The sequence below is a fragment of the Heterodontus francisci genome, unplaced genomic scaffold (assembly GCF_036365525.1).
Source record: "Heterodontus francisci isolate sHetFra1 unplaced genomic scaffold, sHetFra1.hap1 HAP1_SCAFFOLD_216, whole genome shotgun sequence".
In the NCBI taxonomy this organism is placed as follows: domain Eukaryota; kingdom Metazoa; phylum Chordata; class Chondrichthyes; order Heterodontiformes; family Heterodontidae; genus Heterodontus; species Heterodontus francisci.
In genome coordinates, this window is record NW_027140566.1 from 1509257 (window position 1) to 1533652 (window position 24396).

A 24396-nucleotide genomic window follows, 5' to 3' on the forward strand; every position below is an offset into this window, starting at 1 on the left:
CAGAACAGTCACTGTGTGTTTTGTTGTTCTGTTGAACTGAGAGGAAGCGCCTGACATTGTGATGATTTCTGTGATATAAACATACTGCTGCAGGACATTTCACCACGGACTTTGAACATAGCTACATAAAATCCACAAGGCCAAAGTATCGGGGGAAGAATTTTTGTGCAATATCATTGATCAGTGGGAAAATGTGACAGCTTAGTGACTGAAAATAAACTGATCTTTTATTACAAAGACTGAATCACAGTACAAAGATATGGTAATCTGTGTACACTTTCCAAAATGTAAAACCCAAAATATCAACAGGTCACGATAAATGGCTAAGTTCAAATCAATCAGCAAAGTTAGGTACAGTAGGAGCATCAATTCTCCCTGTGGTTTTAAAGTAGAATCGATGAACTCGTGAAATGTTCAGGCTGTTTTCTCTACCTGCATATATAGGTTAATGAAACAGTAATACTGTTAATAATCAAGTCAGGCGAGTGAGGCTGTGTTACTGCAAACGGTTAACTCGTTGTGATCCAATCACCAGGAATGTAGCCTCTATCAATGTCATTTGTTAACTCCCTATGATTCAATGCAAAGATGGGAGCTGAAGGTAGATGGTTGTTTCAATAAACTGTCCGCTGTAACTCAATAATTAAAAATTAACGTCAGTCTGATATATCCTGGAGTGAAAGTAGAACTGGAGAATGAAAAGTGTTTGAAGATCTAATGCTGACCAATAAATTAGGACAGTTGAGTGTCACTATAAAGTTACCACTAGTAGAAAACCTTGAAATGAATTCATTCCCCGGATGTAAAGCAACAACTCTCCTCAAATGGGCATTTAACCACAGAATTCACAAATTGTATTGGAATCAGGCTAATCACCCTCATAACTTTGCCATCCACTCACTGGTTTCTGCAGGGGTATCGGGTCCTATCACAATATGATAGGTTTGTCCACCAGAGTTATGCTTTTCAGGTATCAAACAGACTTACAATACAGTAAGTATGAGATATGGGTGTTGACAGCAACTGGTTGCCACAGCAATTACTCGTACTTAGCAATGGTGGTTTAAGATGTTTGGTGTGGATCTCCTGTATCTGTGAGAAGCCGGCCAATCCTGTCAGTCATAAATACTGGCACTTTATTCATTTTGAGTTACAGCACTAGAACAGGCCCTTCGGCCCTCTCAGTCTGTGCCGATTAACAACCATCCATTTATGCTAATCCTAAATTAATCCCATATCCCCTTCCTAAACTCGGGGCAATTTATAATGGTCGATTTACCTATCAACCTGCAAGTCTTTGGCTGTGGGAGCAAACCGGAGCACCTGGCAGAAACCCACACGGTCACAGGGAGAAATTACATTCAGGCAGTACCCAGACCTGAACCCGGGTCACTGGAGCTGTGAGGCTGCGGTGCTAACCACTGCAGCACTGCACCGCCCTGCTTAGCCATGAATATCCTGAAAATGGTGCAAGTAACGAAGGAACATCCGGTAAGCACTGATATTCGGATGTAACTTATGCCACACAGGTAGGATCCTATCTCAACGTTGAAATTCGAGGATATCCTTGTCAACACGGTAATTTCTGAGTATCTCTGTCAATAGATAACATTAACGGGACACAATAAATACTGACAGATGCAAGGTCTCCTGTAACGAAAATCTTATGGATCCAGAAGATATTACCAGACTCGCAGAGATACTTTTCAAATGTTGCCACTTCAATGGACAAATTGTTTTCGTTGATAAGCAATCCCAGAACCGTCTTTCGATACCATAAATCCAGAGGACTATTTGTAAATTCTGAGAATGCCATACGATTCCATCAAAACAGGAACATAGTCTCACTCCCAGTATTCCCTTGCAAATAAATTCTCGCACCTGAGGGATTCCCTGTACACAGAACTCCCAATCCAGGGGTGTCATGTAATTGTTCAAATGGCGAGATTTACTTACCAGGAACACAAGAGCCGCGAATATACGTTGTTAAATGGTAAAAAAAATATATAGTGAAGCATACTTCACACAGTTAATAACTGAATATTGCAGTGCTTTGGCAATTGTCGTGTATCTATTGTTCATTTGAGGCTACCATACGCAGACGAGCCTGCAGAGGGAGCCTAAAGAGAAAGGGAAAGAAAACAGAGTAAAGAAGAATCCATTATGTTCAATAGTTTGCTGACTCGTTCCTCAGTCTTTTCCTCATATGTCTTACTAAACTCTGCTAAACTACAGGCCAGTCCAGAGACCATCAGAGTCATTGATTCTTACATAGACAGACAACAGTAATGAGGTGGTTAATTAAAGAAAAAGACAGTTAAATGGAGTTCACTGAATTAATAGTTGGAGATGGTGGCTCACAAGGAACTAGCGAGCAGAGGTAGCACAACTTGTTGACACTCTGAACTGCCATATGTATCATAATTTCTAAATATACTGTATGGCAATTTGAATATAGACATTGAAACTCGCAGATCATACTCTTCCAGGCTATTGTTCTCAGATGTTGTTCCATTCTCCCCCTCTTTGTAAAGCTGCATGAACCTGGCAGTCACTGATGCCATGGTAGAGTAACATTGCAAGTAGAATCTTATTTGCATCAAAGAGAAACCTCGCAGTGACACAATTAGGTCCCTTGGAAAGTGCCATGAATTACAGTCGCTAAACAACAAGGTCAGTGACATGCTTTCTTCTGAACACGTTATATGTCAAACAGTGTACTTGCCCATATACTGTGCAGACGTGAATTGAAACTTTCCAAAGCCCAGAATATAATTTGATTGACTATTCTACTGGTGAAAACAGGACAGCGCTATAGTTACGTTGGTATAATACTGTCCATTCATGCCGGTGGATTCTGAACAGTGCCATGCTTGCATTTAAATAGTACTGCCTCCCTCTGCTAGTGAATACTGCACTGTACAATTGTTGTATTTTTACAGTAATACCTCCATCCTTTTGTAGGTATGACAGTGTAGCATTATATTTATAAAGCAATGATAAGTGCAAGGACTACATTGATATTGTAATGTCGACCTCATTTGGTGAAGACCAGTTTGTACCTCTGTTGGAGAAGACGAAACAGTGCACTGGCTACATTTGCACAGTGATATCCTCGTCTCATTGGAATAAGAATAGTGCATTGGTTATTGTTGCGATCAGGTGATGAGGGTCACAGTACACCCCATTTGTCCTTCCTCTCATTTGACCGCTGCAGGGTTTATTCCATTTTAAACAGTGGATGTACGAAGTACTCCAGTGAGTGTTTTACCTTTTTCCTTTGTTGCGATCGTAAAAGAACCAATTGGGCAGGTTTGCTTGAGTTTAAACAAGGAAGAGGTGAGTTTATTATCCTTAATAATCAGATCTAAAAAAATAAACTTACACCACACATTCACACACGCACACAGACACACACACACACACCTATATTACAGCGTGATAAGAAGTTGATTGGTGTTTGGATTAGAGTCCAGAACGCAGTCTGTGGAGTTGGAGGATTCCGTTGTCTTCCAGCAGAAGTTGTGTTCTTGAAGTCTTCAGCTAGAAAATGTGCATTTTGTAGCTGACCCACTGGTTCAGGCTTTTTTCTTGTAGGCACAATTGTTGGAGGATTTCTTCCCCTTATATATTTGTCCTGTATCCAGCAAACAGCAGCAGGTTTTGCTTGCCCCACACGAGGTCTTCTGGAGAGAGAGAAAGAAACACCCCTCATGGCATCTGCACGGAATGAGTCACTGGCTTGTGTGCTTTGTGCAAGGCGTATCTTCCAGCGTTCACAGAGATGGACTGATGGTCACATGACTGCCTCAGTGTATTGTCTGGAACCTTCTAATGGGATTCAAGTTAAGTAATGTCAGTCCCTCAGGCCTCAGGATGTTAACGTTTACACCTGGAGGATTGGATTGGCTCTTTCAAGGCTAATGTTCTAGGCTGGCTCTGTCCGGCCTTCTAATGAAAAGAATCTCCTGTGATTAACTCTGCAGAACAAGTCATTATTTTCTGTACAGGCCCATCAGACATGTGTCTCCTCTTTGAGGCCTTGGAAAGTGCAAGGTGTTCAAATACAAATTGTGGTGGCCATCATGTCTGCCAGCTTTTTAAAAAACGTTATCTGTTGAATTGCAGCTTATTCTGTTTCATTAAACGTTTAAAGTAGGTTTACAATCCATGAATTAAAAAAAAAAACTTTTGATAGCAGGTATTCTTGACATTATGTTTAATATCATAATGCTTACCGCCACTGGTAGATCCACTTCCATAAACTGCACCAATGGCTCCAACTGATGCAATATGTGCTTTCACATGAGACACCGTAAATTTATCCAGTATTTCTAAACTGTTTCAAGGTCAAGAAAATAAATCTACACCGCATCTATAGAATGGCACATGGAACATCAACTGGCCACTAACCATAAACGGACAGTATTTTCATGAACTGACCTCCTACGGACAAACTGAACAAGTTCATATAAACTGACCCCAGCCATACATCTAAACTATTCAAAAATGTTGCGTGACTCATTCACTGAACAGTTCTCCAAAGCTGACACATCGCAACAAAATACATAACCATTGACATCGATTTGTTTTGTGAAGGGTTCTCTTCTTTTCTTCTTGTCCTAAATGAACATCTCTTTATGGGAGCTGCGGAAAATTGTAGGTGCCTCTCCACTGTCACAGCTATGAGTTTGCTTATCCTGCCCAGTACTAATATTTCGCTTTTACTGTCTCTGCTGACAGATTCCTCTACACGGCTGGGCCTTTCAGAAGCAGGAGAACTACGCCAGCAATACCAATCTGAACAGTCACCCCTCATACTTCAGCACGCACCAGTTCAGCATTTAGCACAATGCATGGGAATGATGGTGAGATAGCACAGTCTGTACATGGTGACGTTCACATCACAAGCGAGTAGCACTGGCAGTGATGAAAGGTGCAGCAGAGGACAGAGGAGGCAGGTGAGTGAGCCCTGACCCAAACATTGCTGAAGAGTTTGGGGATTGCCAATTCAATGCCTGAGTCTTCACGCAAAGGAAATTTGAATAGTACCAGCAGAGAACGGTTGCGTGGGTAACCTGTCAAAGACTTTCCACATCATGGATGAGACTATGGAGGAGCCAACAGTTTATGACTGGCATCTGGACGTTCCTGTTGATGGAACGAGTTGCCTGTTTTGTGTTATAGAGCGTGTGCTGTCCTCTACGGGAGCTGCAGTGAGGCTAGCAATGCAAGAACCCTGGTAACCACCAAGGCCAGGTTTGATTGATGACCAACCTGCTGCTATTGGGGCTTTGGTTTCGACAGTCCCTTCCAGCCTCGAAAAGTAGAGAAGCACCGTTGACAGATTTAGTGGTTCGAATGGAGATGAGTTTTGGTCGGCTTACTGATGCCCTTAAGTTTTCTCTCATGCAGATCAGTGAGAGATAATGCACAGCCTCATGGGAGCAGACTGGCACGACGGGAGCTGCAGACAGTGTCCTCTTTTAAGATGGAAGTGCATCTGTGCCCTTGATGGACCCTCGTTCCATACCCATGCAGGCACCAGCAAGTTAGTCCAGATGCACTAACCTGAAGCCAGTCCCATTCTCTGTCGCGCCCCCAAAAATGCCAGTTGCAAATATCTGCAGTGCCATTTTTACGACTGTAGCAAGCGTCCACCACGCTGAAATAAAAGGGGCAGCTCTATAATTAGAAAACACGCAGCCTTCAAGGAAAGACTATAGGGTGGCACATGAATAAATATTAATTTGAGTGCAATTTGTTTACGTAATATTAGTCAAACGTTTATCCGTTTCAATTTGTCCAACTTGTTTTGTTAATAATTTAGGGCCTTCACGGTATGTGGGCATGTGAATGCCTCAAGCAGAGATTTTCTCTGTTCTGGTGCAGTGGAGATTTGAGCTGAATGTAGGAGAAGAATCATTATCGTGGATCACTTGGTGCAGGGGTCGGTGGGAGGGGTGTGAGCAGCATTTCAATACAGCCGATGTTGAATCACTTGTTCTTAGACTTCTTATGTTACACGCTGCTTCACCGTGCAAGGCCAGGCACCACATGGTCAGCTTTCGGTGTGGTCTCCAATTCTGCTACCCAATGACAGTGTAGTGACTGGCATGACAGAGCCATCTCTCAGTGTGGGCTCCAGGTCTGGCTGCTGACACAGGGCAGTGGGAGGGAAATATGAAATATCTGTCATGGAGGACCACATATCTGCCAATGTGGTAAGAAAGAGGAAGGTTGATCCCAGGGTGACTGCAACTGTCGTGAGTCAATAGGGGATCCCCACACCGAGCATGAACTCAGACTTCCTCCAATTCAACTTACTCATCCATTGCCAATACCCGCTATTCAAAAATACAGGAGCGTTATTAAGGCTGAAAAGTGCCAATAGAAAGCAGACGTGTTCATTGAGGCCTCATCCAATCGCCGTTTGGTCTCTGCAGAATAGACTCCATTTTGAATAACGAATACCATGTACTCAGTTTTAAAAAAGTACATTTATATGCCTGTTTCATCCAGAAAGAATGTGTGGGACACTCTCTGTGAAAAGGGAGGAGGAGAAAGAACAGGTGTTGCATCATCCGACACTTGCATGAGATGTTTTTTGCGGGAAGAGGAGTGATTCTGGGATTGACAAAGGACTAAACTAGAGCTTTACAGAGGGAATAGTGCCTTTCGATTGTTGATAGGGGAGGGGAGGGAATGATGCCTTTAGTGGTCACAAGGCACTGGAGGTGGCAGAAATTGAAGGAAACTGTTGAATATGTAGGTGTTGCTGTGGAAAGTGAGGACAAGGCGAACTGGATCATAGCTCTGGTGGTGACAAGAAGGGGTGTGGGCGGAATTGCAGATTATGTGCCTGAAGAAGGGAACTGTTCAGCTGAGCGAAGACAGAAGCCAATTCGGAAATGATGATGCGGAAGGTGGCATCGTTGGAACTACTGTGACAGAGACGTAGATACCTGAAGAAGGCAACAGAGACCTGACACGAAGCAGGATGGAGGAAGTAGGGGTGCATAATCAAGGTAGGTCTCTGAGTTGGTGGCTACAGATAGACATTGTGAGCTACCTGCCTATCCTCAGTTATGGAGATAGTAACTCGAGGAATCGAATTGGGGATGGGTCGTGTAAAGGTAAGGTAGGCATGGCAGCTGGAAGCAAAGTTAATTCCTTTCAGTTGAGAACGAGGTCAGGAAACTACACTGAAATCGTCATCAATGTACCCAAACAAGATGCCGTGTGCTGGTGGGAGTTAAAGGTATCAAAGGAGTGGGTGGCGAGGCGAGTGATAACGATGCAGAGAGGCTGCACTTCCTAGTCAGAGATACAGGTGTAGGTGGAAGATACATCCTGGTAAAAGATGGACTGTAAAGCGACTGGACATCCCGGTGTGGGATGGTAAAGTAGAGACCTGAATATTTTGAATGGGCTAAGTTGCAGATGGTTTGAACATCCTGGTAAGAGATGGAAGTATTGATGGTATGGCCGTCCTGATGAGGGATGGAGTTGTAGCGTTCCGAATTTCTTGAATGGATTGAGTTTTAAAGGGATTGATCGTCCTGGTGAGAGATAGAGTTTTAGCAGAATTACATGCTCTAGAGAGAGAAAGAGAAGTATAAAGGGAAAGAACATCTTGGTGAGAGATGTAAATGTACAGTGTTTGGACGGCCTGGGGAGGGATGGAGTTGAGGGAGTCTACAGGTCCTGTTCACAGTGTTGGACTGGATGTCCATGGCGAAAATGAAACATTTCTGGCCAGGAAACCAGAGTAACTGAGAACGTGGATGGCGACAGAAGAAGATAAGGGGAGAAAGTGCAATGGAAAGAGTTAAGATCCATCGGAAAGGAACAGATTGAAATGTTGAGTCTACCGAGGTAGCCTTGTTTGTGGATGTTTGGAGGATTTAGAAGGGGCTGTGCGCGGTTACAGGCACGGGGTGAAGATCTCTAGAGGAAATGAGTTCCATGATAGTATGGGAAAGGATGACATGATGTTCGGTGGTGGGGTCATGATCTGGGGGAGGTGGAACGATATGTCCGAGAGTTCGTGTTTAGGCTCCCCAAGGTCGAGGTCTTTTCAAGAAACAACAACAGCGATTCCATGTCAGCAGGTTTAATGACAATGTCAGGGTTGAGAGAATGAAGTGCTGCAGATCACAGGGAGATAGATAAGAGAGAGTCAAGGGGGCGGAATTCATTCAATCAGACTTACTTGCTTCCATCTTAACACAAACCTTCACTCTTTTACTCTCGCCAGTCCCCCTTTTTCTCTGGTTCTGTATTTGCTAAAAGTAATTAATCTCTACTAATATATATTTCTGAAGTAAAAGCATTTACATTCAAAGCTAGTTCTGTGTCTCTCGCCGCAGATGATATCTCAGCTGTTCAGTGTTTCCAGCATGATTCATTTTCAATTCAAATGATGGTCGCCGTCTGCTGGTGGATACGGGTATTTCAGTAAGCCAACGAGTCACAAAAATCACAATGTACTGGAGAGTAATGCACGGTGTATTCGTTCTCCCGACAGAGTAACAATTGCGCTCTGTTGATGACTAACTGAAATGTTTAAAATTGACGGCAAAAACGCATGAATTTCTGATCACATTCTCCTGCTCTCCCGCCATCTTCCGGAGTAATGTAGAGCAGTAAAACAACATTGTATTGTATTTAGGAATTGGTGTACATATATGTAACCATAAAAGAGTCATTAATATTGACAAAGGCACAAATTCCAACTGCAACATTAAATAAATGTTTTTAATCATTTTTTGAAGATTATTCCCATTGTACATCAACACTTACATTATTAACTGCAGTAATTTGTCCATATTGAGTATGTGGCGGTGGAGCAAACAGTTACAATAAATGCAGATTAAAGAGACAGACCATTTATTTGTCACATGACGTGTTCTAAACCTTTTTGTTAGCAGGATATGGAAAAGTGACTCGGTTATTAAACAAACTTTGCATAAACTCTTCATTAATAAACAATGGTTTTAATCTCTGTGACAGTGTTGGTAATTACATGCGGAGTAATATATCTCAGTATTTGTATCGACAGAGAAATGATCCGAAATCAATTCTGTTTGGTATTTTAATTAAACAGAAAACACACACTTCCAGAAAAAAATATAGAGAAAAGCCAAATCTAGTTATTTCAACACAAATTAACATGATAGTTGATTAAAATAAAGTGAAATTTATATAGTAAAGCAAAACACATCTATCATGTTGACACTGTTGGAGAAGTTCATATAATTCCCTCATATTTAACACAAAATATTTTCCACCAATCTGTGATCATACTCCAGACATCACAGGCAGGATTTGAGGCTGACTTTTACCTGAAAGAACAACAAAAACGACTTGCGAGGGTTACAGCAATGTGAACCATCAAACAAATACATCAAATACAGTATATGATCCCCTCAGCATATTTCTGCTTCAATAAGCCTCCTATTTCTTTAGTAAGTACAGAAAATGTTCTCTCTGATACTTTGGAATCACTGACATTGAAAACACCATTAATTATCATATCAATATCGGAAACAGCCGAAATACATGGAACAAATAATAAAACATTGCTCTTACCGGACTAATGGAGATGTAAGATGTTGAACCACACAGTCACTGCCCATCGTTGGTGGAACGTCTGCTGCTGTGAACGTGTCACAGTGAACATCCTCATAGTTGTCAGCAATGGAGGGAACTGGTAAACCGGGATCAGTGCGGGTCTGAGAGCTGTGTACTGTGGAGAGCAAGATTATGTATTAATGATTGGACAGAAAGCGGGTTCAGTGCGGGTCTGAGAGCTGTATACTGTGGAGGGGAAGATTATGGATTAATGATTGGATTGAATGCGGGTTCAGTGCGGGTCTGAGAGCTGTACACTGTGGAGAGAAAGATTATGAATTAATGATTGGGCTGAAAGCGGGATCAGTGCGCGTTTGAGAGTGATATACTGTGGAGAGAAAGGTTATGAATTAATGATTGGACTGAAAGTGGATTCAATGCGGGTCTGAGAGCTGTACACTGTGGAGAGAAACGCTTTGGATTAACGATTGGACTGAAAGCGGGATCAGTGCGGGTCTGAGAGTTGTATACTTTGTCGAGAAAGATTATGGAGTAACGATTGGACTTTACGCGAGTTCTGTGAGGGTCTGAGAGCCGTCCCCTGTGGAGAGAAATATTATGTATTAATGTTTGGACTGAAAGCAGGTTCAGTGTGGGTCTGAGAGCTGTATACTGTGGAGAGAAAGTTTATGAATTAATGATTGGTTTGAAAGCGGGTTCAGTGCGGCTCATCTATATATGTGTCATTAATGTAAAGGGGAATGGAATTTTTTGACAGCTGAATGTTTTCCAGCTCCATTCACTGTGTTGTTTTTTTACCGCTTCATGAGAGCAGATGAAATGGATCAGCGAAGCCTGAATCAGGGTGTTCATATTGAGCACCTGAAGGATTTCCAGTGACAGTGTGAACAAGAGAGATATCACACACCGAATGACATAAGGGTGTCCTTTCTAAAATAAGTCAAGCATTGTTTTGTCTAATTTCCTTTAATCACAACATGAATTTAAATCAACCAGCAGTCTGTGACATCGCCGATTGTAATGAAATTCAAAGTAGTGATAGAGAGCTGGAGACTGTGGGAGTTTAACTCACTGAGAGTGGAGAGATCACCGCCGGCACTTGTCAGTGTGAAGAAATAATCAGGACCACTGTCCAGAAACAAGTGACCATCCTGACTGTCAATGGCTCCAGTCTTTACATCATCATAATCACCCGAACCCAGACCTGAGAGGAAATAATGATTGTCACTGACATTCAATGGTAACAATGAATACTTAGAATTATATTATTCTACGTCAGTCTACACGGGCCGGCCAGGGTAAACTGTGATCTTCAGTCGGAGTGAGATTAGAGGCTGGCGAATGGTGGGACCATGTCGTGTCACAATAGGTAAGTCATAGCTCATGCTATGTTTAAAATGCAGCCTGCAATCGACTGAAAGGAACGGGCAGTGTAGGACATTGGTTGGGAGACTGACAACCTGCATGTCTGGCAGATGGCAGCAGCCAGAGCAAGGGTGGCGCCCAGGTCTTCGCATGCCTCCATGTAAGTGCTCCTCCAGACAGCAAGGGCAAGGAGGGAAGCGCTTTTCCATCGGGACGGGAGGAGGAGGCCAGCTAGGCAGGTGGGGAGGGCATGACAGGAGATTGAGCAGGAGGTGAGCAGCCGTGATGTGTTCCCGCGGAAGAGGTTTCAGTGCAGAAACGGGCTAAATGCCCTGATGTAGTATGGCAAGGTGAGTGCAGTGCCTAACATTAATCTGACAGCCTTAAATGTCTCAAAAGATAAAAATTAAACTCATTGGTTCAGATGTTCCTCCACTATAGAGCACAGCTCAGTGACCACCTCCTTGGAAAGGCACAATCTTCAGTGACACTGCTGCTCTGACATTTGCAAGGAGCAGAGCCTCTGATGGTAAGCCATCTCTGGTGGGTCGCATCTTCTGCACTCAAGAAGCTGGATGCGTGCGGCTGTGCGCCCTGCTCATCCACACTCTCTTCCAGCCTCACGATTCTTGTCACTGTCTGAGTGCTGCAGCCTAACCCCCGGGGACTGAAGCTGCCTCCATCTCTGATTGTCGTCCACTATGGGAGGCCTCAAAACCGGAGTGGCTGACACCTATTGTAAATTGCTGCACTCACTTCTCAAGGCCTCCATTCTTTTTACTTGGCATATGTAAGTTGCAAGTCGGAGAGGATGTTCATCCTGAATACTTCTGTTGTGATCTCCAAGATCGGTCAGCCTCCAGATTACCAATACCGCGATACAGTATCTCTCACCCTCCCCCAGTGCCACAATGCTTTTCACAGCCAAAATAGAGCTTCCTCTGAGCTTCCCCTTCCTTACAGATGGAGAGTCTCTGAAAACTGTTGTTCTTGCGCGCTTTTCACTAAATTGTGAATAGCTTGGAACATTGCCAGGAATTTCCTGTTTTATAGATTCAATTACCTGCCCAGCGCCTTAAAGTGCAGCCTCCACCCACCAGCTCGGCCGCTTCCAGGAATATCACTTAACAGTGTCAAGACGTCGGGTTTCATTTGCACCGCTATCTAGCGGCATTTTCCCTCCCAGTGTGTCGCCACTGTGTGACAAAATGCTGCCCGCCATGTTAAAGACACATCTATCTCATTGAATTACCCATTCAACATACGCACACATGTCACATTTAACCGCCCAGACAACAGTGTCAAAAATCACACTAATTGGATGTCTCATTCCATTAAAGTACTGGGTGCAATCGGGATGATTTTGTTAAATTCCAAATTATTTCTCCATTTTTTAAACTAAAATCACTTAGTAAATCTCATGTCTTCAGCAGCATCACTTTACAGTGAGTAAGTTCTGATATATTTAGTTCTTGATTTCGGATAGCAGACAGCGTGATGGATTAAAAAAACGTGATGGTAACCAGTAAAAATGTACCCACCCTGAATACTGGAGGAGTTCCCTTCAGGATTTTCTGATCCAGGATCCGTGTCACCCAAACTGTGACTGGTGTAATATTCAATCTGATTGAGGGACTCAATGGAATCAGCAACTGTGAAACACAAACATGGATGGTTATTGGAGAGATTGAGTGGGACGTTCGAGAAAATAACAATAAAACGTCATCATCTGGTGACAATGTCCTGGAACTTTGTATCTGACACGATTGTGAAACATTCACCACAGGGATTGCAGTGGTTCAAGTGCAACTAGAGATGGACCATAAATGTTGGCTCATATAGCGAGCAGTTAAAACAATACACAGTACAGCTCGTGGGTCAGATTTCAGAAATCAGAGCGGAGACAATAGTGTAAAACATAGTCAGTTAGCACAGTTTCTTAATCCAGAATTCCTCCCCGCTGTCCCCGAGTCCTTCCCTTTCAGAGTGTCAGACGGCTGGTGGTGGCTCCAAAACCGAACCCCACCCCGGATAATGGGGCAGAAAAGAGTGCAAGGAGGCTAATAACGGTGTTGTTCTTCTTGGTGTGTTTTGTTTTAACCTGAGAAATTTCTATCAGTGGTTAACTCGCTCCCCAAATGTAGCGCAAGACAAAACTTTTATTGGTTTGGTAGGGTTTTTACCCCAGTATCGTGAAGCAGAATTTGTCGATTAATGATAAACATCAGAATACAAAGTGGTGCAATAGGTTTTTTGAAGAAACCACCGTTTTCAGGTAAGGAGTTCCTGGTGGGAACATGTTTCCGATCCAGAAATCCAGTCACCGAGAGAAATAAAATCTGTGTCAATGTAACTCTCTCCTCCTGAGAGCAGTGACTATTCATGGTCTAGTTTAAAGGGAATAAAATGACATGATAGTGATAAAGACTTCAAAGTCAGCAGACACAGAAAATGCTACAAAGATGTGATGATACATGAAATATTGAAGAGATTTTCAGTCGATTTATGATATTCAATTGCAGTAGGAGAGACTATAAAATAACAAAAAATAACACGAACAGCCGATGCGTTTGTTATTCAGGTGTTCAGATATCTGAGGCAGTCCGTGTGCAGACGGAAGGGAAAATCGATCATCGGTTTTGATTGCTCGTTAAAAATAAACAGAAATCACGGGTGTGAATCTTCCCAAACCCATTGCTCATCTTACTATACACACAGATATAGACACACTCACACTGTAATAGGACTCCTTCACATGGTGATAGTGAGCGGATTTCTGATAGGGTTCAGTCAGTAAACTGACAATTAAAATGGAGTATTTAAGCGGAAGTGACATTTTTTCGGTGAAAATGCAATTCGGTATGAAATATAAAACACAGACCTGCACGCCGGATCTGATAGGAATCTTTGCCTGGTGGAATATTCCCAATCTCTTCATAAATTGCTTGGTACAAACCAGCCAGTGAACCGTTGCTGCTAGTGACAAAACCTGTCAGATGGAGGGTGGGGAGATTAACGTTCTGTTACAACCCATAAGCGTTTAACAGTAAATTATCTGCGAACATATCCAAATCACAGAGATGGTAATAGTAAAGAGTAAAAAGCCAGAAATTGTGAATGTGGAGTAGATTTGTTGTGTGTATGTTCGTATATGTCTATGTGCCTATTTTTCTGCACACTCATACGTTCACCTGCAGCAGACTGGGGACAGCTGTGTTGACTGAGGAAAAAGTCAATCAAGTTTGTTAGAAACGATCTCCCCTGAGAAAGCCATGCTGACTAACCCTGACTGATCGCTGCCTCTCCAAGTGGAGATTAATCCTGTTCCTCAGAATTTTTTCCAAAAGTTTCCCGACCACTGATGTTAGATTCACAGGCCTGTAATTACCTGGTTTATATCTGCTACACTTCTTGAATAATGGTACCACATTCACTGTCCTCCAGTCCTATGGTACATCTACAGTGGCCAGAGAGGATTTGAAAATGTGTGTCAAAGCCGCTATCTCCTCCCTTGACTCACATAACAGCCTGGGATATATCTCATCTGGGCCTGGGAATTTATCCATTTTAAGCCCGCTAAAACAGCGAATACTTCATACCGTTCAATGCTAATTTGTTCAAATATATCTCAATCCCCCTCGCGGATCTCTACATCTACGTCGTCAGTCTCCATGGTGAGCACAGATGTAAAGTGATCAATTAAAATCTAATCTATGTCCTCGGGCTCCACACACAGCTCGTCACTTTGGTCCCTAATCGGCCCTACTCTTTCCCTGGTTATCATCTCGCACTTAATATTCTTATAAAACGCCCTGGGATTGTCCTTTATCTTGCTCTCCAGTGTTTTTGCATGTCCCCACTTCGCTCTCCTAATTCATTTTTTAAGTACACCGGACACTTTCTATACTCTTCCATGGACTCCGCTGTTTTCAGCCCTTTAAATCTGCCATAAACCTCCTTTTTTGTTCCTTATCCAATCCTCTATATCCTTTGACATCTAGGATTCCCTGGACTTGTTGGTCCTACCCTTCAACGTTACGGGAACATGTTGGCCCTGAGCTCTCACTGTTTCAGTTTGAAGGTAAGAGATCATGGGATCCAGTGCAATTTGACAAATTGGATCCAAAATTGGCTTAGTGGCAGGAGGCAGAGGGTGTTGGTCTAAGGCTGCTTTTGAGTGTGGAGGCCTGTGACCAGTGGTGTACTAAAGCGATTGGTGCTGGTACCCTTATTGTTTGTAGTGTACATTAATGACTTAGACGTGAATATAGGAGGTGTGGTCAGTAAGTTCGCAGATGGCACAAAATTAGTGGTGTTGTAAACAGTGAGGAGGAAAGCCGCAAATTACAGGGTGATATAGATGGGCTGGTAAGATGAGTGGGAGAGCAACAAGTGGATTCTATTCTTGAGAAGTGTGAGGAGAAGCATTTCGGGAGGATTTACAAGGCAAGGGAATATGCGATGGATGGTAGGACCCTAGGAAGTTCAAAGGGTCAGAGGGACCTTGGTGTACTTGTCCATAGATCATAGAAGGCAGTAGCACAGGACGATAAGGTGGTTAGGAATGCATATGGGATACTTGCCTTTATTAGCCGAGGCATAGAATATAAGAGCTGGGAGGTGATGATGGAGCTGTATAGAACGCTAGTTAGGCCACAGCTGGAGTACTGTGCACAGTTCTAGACACCACATTATCGGAAGGATGTGATTGCACTGGAGAGTGTGCAGAGGAGATCCACCAGGATGTTGCCTGGGCTGGAGCATTTCAACTATGAAGAGAGACTGCATAGGCGAGGGTCGTTTTCTTTAGGGCAGAGAAGGCTGAGGGGGGACTTGATTATGAAGGCCATTGATGGGATAGATAGGAAGAAACTATTTCCCTTAGCAGAGACATCACTAACCAGGGGGCACAGAGTTAAAGTAAGGGGCAGGAGGTTTAGAGGGGATTTGAGAAAATAGATATTCACCCAGAGGATGGTTGGAGTCTGGAACACACTGCCTGAAGGGGTGGTAGAGGCAGGAACCCTCACAACATTTAAGGTATTTGGATGAGCATTTGAAATGCCATAACATACAAGGCTAAGAGCCAAGTGCTGGCAAATGGGATTAGAATAGATAGGTTCTTGTTGGCAGCATCGACACGATGAGCTGCGGGGTCTGTTTCGGTGCTGTATAATTCTATTACTCTATCACTCTCTGACCTGATCTCCTACTTGTGATCCTTTGTAAAATACTGCCAGTCTAGTGAGGTCACAAGGCTCGATCTTTTCAGCTTCAGGATTGTCATGTTTCAGAGCCTTATCTGGTCGTGTCCTTGGCAGAGATAATATGCCTCTGCTGCCCTCGCTGTAGAATCTTTCTTAATAAGTGAGAGAGAGGGAGAGTGAGAGAGTGCTATTTCTGTAAGAAGTCAAAATTATTAGGTAACGTGTTTTTTTTTTATTAAGAGTTCCATTTGTTATTATAAATTAGGAGAGAGTTGAACGTGTGAAATATGATTGGAAGCCTAGCTTTGGAATGTAGAATCATGGCTGGTGAATGCAGAAGGTCCTATTCAAGTATCACTTGTCAAGATAACGGACAGACCCGGTTAGACAGCTCGAGATTGGAAGCCCAGAGCCAGAATTTGAAGGGTTGGAATTGATTCCCAATTGATGAAGGAAGATTAACAGTCAAATAAACTGCTGAATGTACAGCTCAAAACTTTCAATTAAACGTCCTGATCCATAGTTACAATAAGTAAATTCTTGCAGAGTTTGATGTATTACGTGATGAACTCTCACAGTAAATGTGGACACTTCAAATCAGTCTCCATTTTAAATCTCACATTTTACTAATTCTCGAGCACACTGAATGCAGCAAAACAGCAAAAAAAAGATTACTATGTATTTCTAACAAGCCCACTTGACATTCCATAGAAAGCTGCAATGAACGACAGTCTTGCAAGTATATGACACAATATCTGGGATCTTGTGTTGGATCCGCGGGAAGATATGAGCCTCACCTCTTCGAATTGACTTTTTCTGTATAACCATCATCAGTGAGATCAACACACAGATTAGCGGGACTCCGAAGCAGACCGCAACTAGGATGAAAGTCGTTGTATATCCCTGTTCTTAATGACAAAAATAAAGAAAGGTTTAGCACAGACACAGTCCGTCTTGTGTGATAAAATATTTACAATAGGTATTTAATAATTATATCCACTGCTTCTGGGCAATGAGTCCGGCTGAACATTCCCCAGTATGTGTGGTGCACATTGCACCAGTGGAAAGTGTGAACCATTCTAAATTGCAGAGACAGGGGTCCCCATGTTTCTGATGAGTACAGGACAGTTCAGGTACAGCCAGAAACTGGGATTAGAAGAATTATAACCTGACAATTTGAAATATGCGGTGAGGAAAAAAACGTTCAGTTCAGCGAGAACGTGCTCATAGTATCTTCAGAAAATGGCAACAATACCAATTCAACTAATACAAACCCTAACGTTAGCTGGAACACTAATAATGTGAAGTACCTGCAGATGTGGACGAGACAGCAACTGGAGGCACATCGAGTCCTGTGGAATATAATGTACATAAAGTTCAGGAGGATGAAATTTCAGCACTTTGCATTTAAACATAAATACTGTTCTTAATTTCCAGAAGTAATGAGTCAATTTAACGAAACAAGGAACCCTAACCCCACTCTCCAAACCCTGCCACCCTCACCAGAACAAATCACACTGGCATCTTCCTTGTGATCACAGTCAGATTGAGCCAGTGATGAGGAAGGACAGTCCGCCAGAGAAGATTCGCTTCCAGTGCACTTCACCTCATCCAGCCAGATAACACCGTCACCCTGGAAAAACGTGGCCCCTCCTGGGGCCAATAGAGCGCGGCCACAACCCAGCTCTCTGCAGACAACATTGGCATCGGCCATATTCCAGGAGTCATCACACACCGTGCCCCAGATGTTACTGCACAATATCTCCACTCTCCCGGAGCAGTTGGTGTTACCTCCAAACAGGCGCAACCATTGTCCCGAGTCTGTCAAAAAGAATCAATGATTATTATTAATGTGGTATAAGACAGGAGTACCAGTCACATAGTTGATACAATAAAGAGGAATTAGCACCTGGTGAAAGCACACGTTTACAGTCATGTTCTCGAATGCAGTCCTTTGATCTGTGGGGCTGCTCCTTAATTACTTTTGCTTCTGTTGAGAAGAGAAACATGCTGACTGTATCAGACACAAAAGTTTGAAATGACAATCGCACATTGAGAGGTTTGTTGTGTTACCTGAACAAACAACACCAGCATCCTCTCTGTGTTCACAGTTGTGTTTGCCCCACGGTTCTGTTTGACACTGCCAAAGGAGCGATTCGTGTGAAATACACTCCATCCCATCGAGCCAAATGGGTCCGGATCCTTCTCCGAATGACTGAGTGTAATAATCGATGGAACTGAGGGGACCACACTGTAATTGTTTGCAGATCACTTCTGCATCAGGTCCATCAAATGTATCTGAGCACACTGTTCCCCAGGTGCCATTGTAGAACACTTCCACTCTCCCCTCACAGCGATGCTTCCCATTCACCAGCCGCAGCTCTTTGTGCTCTGTCAGTGACACAAGAAATATCCAGATGGTGAGATTGATAACTCGTTGTGTGTTCATACTGCACAGCTCAACACTTGCTCCATCGGTTTTGTTCACTGATTGCGGGTAACTATTTCAGAAAATTGATGGAAAAACACCGACAGCCCATAATGTAATAAAAAATAATGAACACGGAATTCACAACAGAAGGAGAAACAATTTTATTGAATTCTTTGAAGAAGTTACAGAAAGATAACGGGGATACTGCAGTCGATGCAATATGCAAGTTCCTTTTTTTCGTAAGTACCTCTGACAAGGTACCATATAGTGGGATCATGACTGGGGTCAGAGCATGTGGAGTCAAGAGATCAGTGGAAGAATGGTAGAAAACTAGCTACAAAGCACGTCATCAGGGTTAAAAGTGGTAACCCAGAATGGCAGAATGCGGGAAGTGGTGTTCCACAGGGCTGGATTCACTGCTGCTCAACATTTACATAAACGGTTTGGGCTTTGGCATGGGAGACATAATTTCAAAATTTAAGATGACAGCAATTTGGGGATACAGTTAACACTAAGGAAGACTGAGACAAAATACGGGAAGACATGACTAAATGGGCCGAATGGGCATACAATTATCAAATTAGTTTTAATACAGATAAGTCTGTGGTGCTGAGTGTTGGTAGGAAGAATAAAGAGGCCACGTATTTCTTGTAAAATAAGAGTGAAAATGATGTAGAGAAGCAAAGAGATATCGTGATACAGAGGCACTAATCACTCATAAAGTGACAGAGACCGAAGGTAGTGATCATGAATATAGGAAAATCATGAATAAATCTCATAAGAAGTTCAGCAGATTTTGTATTTTACACATACAATTGTTGAGTTGAATAGCACTGATGTCTTTAAGGAAAGGTGAGTAGGTACATGAGGGAGAAAAAAGTAGGAGGACATGCAAAGAGGGTTAGATGCAGTAAAGTGGGCTACAGTCGTGGGCAACATGAACACCAAATTGAACAGTTAGACCGAATGGCCAGATTCTGTGCTGTACATTGTATGTAATTCGATGTAATATCTTCCCTGTGAAGCCACGTGCGCAACACTACGCAAAATGGGCATATGGAAGCACCCTTACCTGAACACATGATCCTCACATCTTCTTCATGAGAACAGTCGTGGTTATCCCACGATGCTGAGGGACATTCCCAGAGAAATGATTCGTTACCGGAACAGTTCAGTTCATCCAACCAAACTGGCCCTGAGTCTGGTCCACAAGATGCAGTAAGTGACATGTCCAATGCCTTTCCACAACCCAGCTGTTTGCAAACCACGTCAGCGTCCGCCAGATCCCAGGAATCAGCACAAACTGAGCCCCATGTACGATTGTAATAAATCTCCACTCGGCCAGTACATGGGCTTCCACCGCCGGACAGCCTTAACTGCACGTGGTCTGTTGGACAACAGTACATGAGGATTATAAGTTCAATACACATTCACCTCATCACTCAGTCCAACTCATTGTCCCATCACCAGATAAATCAAAAATGTTAAATGCACCTTTGACAGGTAAATGAAACTATCCAGCAGAATATGTGTTTGCACTTACTTATTACATAGAATATAAAGAACAGAAATATTTCAGATGTCCTACTAGATCTGGCTTTGACAAGTTATGGTCTTCAGTTTACCGTGTATGTTTTGAATGCTTGTGTCCGTTGTTGTCAGGCAAGCAGTCACGTGATTAACTGTCAATTTATACTCATGTTATCTAACTGTATCTGTTCCTTGTCCATGTATGTTACCCTTATTTGTTATCTTGGTCAGACGTTCACTGCCATCTCCTCTTTCCTTTATCTTGACTAACAAGTGAGTTGCATTGATCTAGCGCCATTAACGTAATCAAAGATTCCAAGGCGCGATACAGGAGTGATATCAAAGCAATTTTAACACAAAGCACCTAAGACTAAATTAGTTCAGATGACCAAACGCTAAGTCAAAGAGTTAGTTTTATGGAGCATCTTAAAGCAGGAAAGATAGGTTGACAGGCAAAGAGATTTAAGCAAGTAATTCGAGAGCGTGTGACCTTTGCAGTTTCAAGCACAGCCGCCAATGGTGCGCAATTAAAATCAGGAATGCTCAAGAAGCCAGAACTGGGAGCTGTCAGACTGGAGCCGATTGCAAAGACAGGAGCTGTGAGGCCAAGATTTCCACTGTTTCTGAAGAAAATACTTAGTCCAACCAATCGGTATCAAAACTGAATCATTAAATATCTCATATGTTGTAAGTTCCACTCTGGCATATGTAAATAAATGTTCATTGGAACAACCCCAAAACATCTGTCCACACTTACATTCTGCATAATACAACATCCCCAGAACATATGCCTGCATTTTCATGCTGCACAATGGAACTTTCAAGCGCAAGTCCAAAACATCTGTCTACTTTTATACACAGTCTAATGAAACTTACACCAGAACAACTCCCACACAGCTACCTCCACTTACATACTGTACAATGGAACTGATTGCAAGCTCGACGCTGGATTGGATAGCAGAGCTGAGAGTCCAATTCCATATTCTATTTATCACAAGGCCGTTATCTTTCACCTCCATCATCATTCACCTCCCTTCCTGCCTCAGCCCATCTGCTGCCGAAATGCTCACCCATGCTTTGTTGCCTGTAAAACCGAATATTTCAATGTTCTCCTGGGCGATTACCCATCCTGCACCCTCCAGAAACATCAGCTCATCCAAAGCATTGTTGCTTCTCCTACATGAAGCCTTTCTCAGGAGCGCCACTGCACTCGCTGGTTTCCCATACGCCAATGCCTCGTGTTTTCCATTATGATCTTCATGTTCAGACACCTTCATGCTCTCCCCCTGCCATCAGTATAACCGCCTGCAGCCTGAATCATTTCAAGAGCTCTGCATTTCTCTGAATCCAGCTTCTTGCACATCACCCACTTCCATTGCCCACAACTTTCAGTCTTGTCTTTGCCATCTGACCCCCACAGATCAGAATTTTCCTGCGAAACATTTCTGTGTCTCCAGCTCTTCAAATCCAGTCTTTCGACTAAGAATTTAGTCACCCACTCTAACATCTCTTTGTTTTGCTCTGTGTCAGTTTTCTGCCGATTACATTCCTGTTAAACTCCTTGTGATGTATGTGTTAAATGAAAGTTCTGTTATAAAAAACATCTTGTTGCTTCATTGTGTCCGTGTCCTCTCTCTCTGCACACTACCACCATCCAGCCCCAGCTCCCCACCCGTCACCCATCCTCACCCCTTCCCCTCGAGTGAAATTACTGGTTTGAGACAACCAGCAACAAGTAACCTATATTATCACTTTTCTCAGCAGATTAGACATTTCACTTCTTTGTTATTGTAAAAGCAGTGAAGAATTTGTTTACCTGAACACAGGACCCCAACATCCATACTGTCAGTGAGAGACGAATTCAATGTGAATAAGCTGCAGTTCTGGAGCTGCAATTCGTTTCCTTCACACTGGACAGCATTCACCCAGACGGGTCCTTCACTCTTTCCGTCCTTTGAATAGTTATAAGTGGCTGTCGCTTCACCGCAGCCCAGCTGTGTACAGACCACGTTGGCATCATTTAGGGTCCAGTGTCTGTCCTGCAATCTCACCCAGCTGCCGGTGTAGTAAATCTCCACTCGCCCATCACACCAGCTTCCCCCGTTAGTCAGCTTTAGTGACCAATTTTCATCTACAATATGAAACACATTGAGAATGGTGAAACTGAAGCAAAATATCTCATAATTTACTGCCACCAGAAAAATTATTAATTTTAATGGTTACGATTTCTGTCATCATTATTCAGAAGGCTTGTCGGAAGATGTTCTTCACCATTACCTTTTCTCAGTAAAAACATTTTTAGAGACATACCGAGTAGCTTCCGCTGGCTAAACTGGGGAAAAGGGGTAAAATGAACTGGGGGTGAGCGCGGCACATACCGGCTATTGATAAGTGATGAGACCGAAGGATGGACCAGGGGCTTTAAATGGCTCCTGACAGATGACAGTTCCCTTTCTCCCATATGGAGGGAAACAGACAAGTTTAATTTGAGACAATGCTTCCGATGACGTCTCAAATCGCTTCACAGGCAATGAAGTACTTTTGAATTGTAGTCACTAATGCAATATATGCTGACCCGAGGGACTGAAGGTCGTTCTCCTGTCTACATGAACTGATATTTCCTGATCTTGCCCTGTACTTGAAAATATCATCAATGTTTCTTCCAATTTTTCTTCCTCATCTTCACATAGTCCATCTTCATCTCTTCCGTTCCCTTCCACAACATCTGTCTCTGATTCTGGGGATAGACTATTAACCAATATAAAGAGTAAGCCCAGTGACTCTCACAGTTACCTTGTCTATGATTCCTCACACCACGATTCCTCTAATGACTCTATCACATTCTTCCACTTTCTCCATCTGCATTGTATCTGTCTGCGGATGCAACCTTCCATACCAGTGCTTCCAGATATGTCTTCCCTTTCCCTCAACCGAGGACTCTCCTCACCTCCTCATCCACCCACCATGGTTGACAGGGCCCTCAAGCACGCATATTCCATTTCCCAAACTTCTGCTTTCACCCTTTCCTCCTCCCAGAACCATGATAGGATTCTGCTTCTCCTCATCTTCCACTCCATCAGCTTTCATATTCAATCGATCATATTCGACCATTTCCGCCACCTTTAATTTGATGCCACTACCAAACACATCTTCCCCTTCGCTCCACTTTTAACATTCTGAATGGTCCATTCGCTTTGTGGCACCCTAATGCTCTCTTCAATCATTCTCAACACCCCTTCCCACAGGACCTCCCCATGAAAGTGCAGAAGATGCAAACACCGCACTGTTACCTCCACCTTTCGCTGCATCGAAGCCCCCAAATACCGCTTCCAAGTGAAACAACGATTTAACTGTCCTGCTTTCTATTTTGTACTCTGCATTTACTGTATTGACTGATCATGATGCCGTCTCATTTACATTGGCAGACCAAACAGAGATGAGTGATTACTTTGCAGAATACCATTGCTCAGTCTGGAAGCTTTACCTTTAGCTTCCAGTTGCCTGCCATTTTCATTGTATACTCCACTCCCACTCTGACCTCTCCCTCCTCTTTCTCCTGCACAGTTCCAATACAGGATAACAGAAGTTTGAGAAACAGCACTTCTTCTTTCCACGAGACTCTCTGCACCATTTTGGAATGAACACAGAGTTCAGAAATTTCAGATCAGATTCCCTCCCCTTTTTTCTGTTTTGGACGAGATCTTGCCTTCCAATTTGTACCTCCACATAAAATGTGCTTTTCACTTGACGTATTCCAACATACTTTTGCTTTGCATTGTCCCTTTTACCATTTAATCTCTCCAGTCTTTCACCATATCACAGACTGTTCATTTCGTTCTTTCTTTGTTTCCCCCTTTCTTTAAAACATGTTAAGTCTGTAAGTTCTGATGAAAGATCCGCAAACTGAAAGGTTGATACGGTTTCTCTCACCATACATGCTGCCAGAACTTCTGAGTATTTCCAGCTCTTACTGTTTTTATTACCTATATTTTAAATTGTGAAACGTGGGAACACTTTTGCATTGAGCAATGTCCCACATACAGTGATCAGATAACTGAGCAGATAACCTGTTATATGAGAGTGCTGGCTGAGAGATAAATGTAATCCTGGAAACTGGGAGAATTGCAATTTACATCAAGTTTGTGAAATAATCAAAGACATAGCACATTGGTGAAATAACGAATTTCGTCATTCACTATCATTTAATTGCACTTGGTGCAACGGAAATTAAAATAAAGCTCACACTATTTATCTGGCATCAAGTTC

General features: G+C 42.9%; 1 protein-coding gene across 1 annotated transcript; it reads right to left on the reverse strand.

Annotated features, from left to right (window-relative positions):
- Positions 1 to 18016: 18016 nt before the first annotated feature.
- On the reverse strand, positions 18017 to 22004 carry LOC137360160 (scavenger receptor cysteine-rich type 1 protein M130-like). The gene is made up of 4 exons (XM_068025709.1): positions 21947 to 22004; positions 19673 to 19987; positions 18522 to 18560; positions 18017 to 18183 (listed from the first exon to the last, which is right to left on the reverse strand). Exons 1-4 carry the CDS (start codon positions 21969 to 21971, stop codon positions 18017 to 18019), a joined length of 546 nt encoding a protein of 181 aa, XP_067881810.1. The 5' UTR covers positions 21972 to 22004.
- Positions 22005 to 24396: the final 2392 nt, after the last annotated feature.

Coding starts and splice junctions, on each gene's coding strand:
- LOC137360160 (XM_068025709.1), bottom strand. CDS start 21,971: ATGGATGTTGGGGTCCTGTGTTCAG. Junction 18,561..19,672: donor TGTGAGGATCATGTGTTCAG/GTAAGGGTGCTT, acceptor TGTCACTGACAG/AGCACAAAGAGCTGCGGCTG. Junction 18,184..18,521: donor GGTGAATGGGAAGCATCGCT/GTGAGGGGAGAG, acceptor TGTCTGATACAG/TCAGCATGTTTCTCTTCTCA.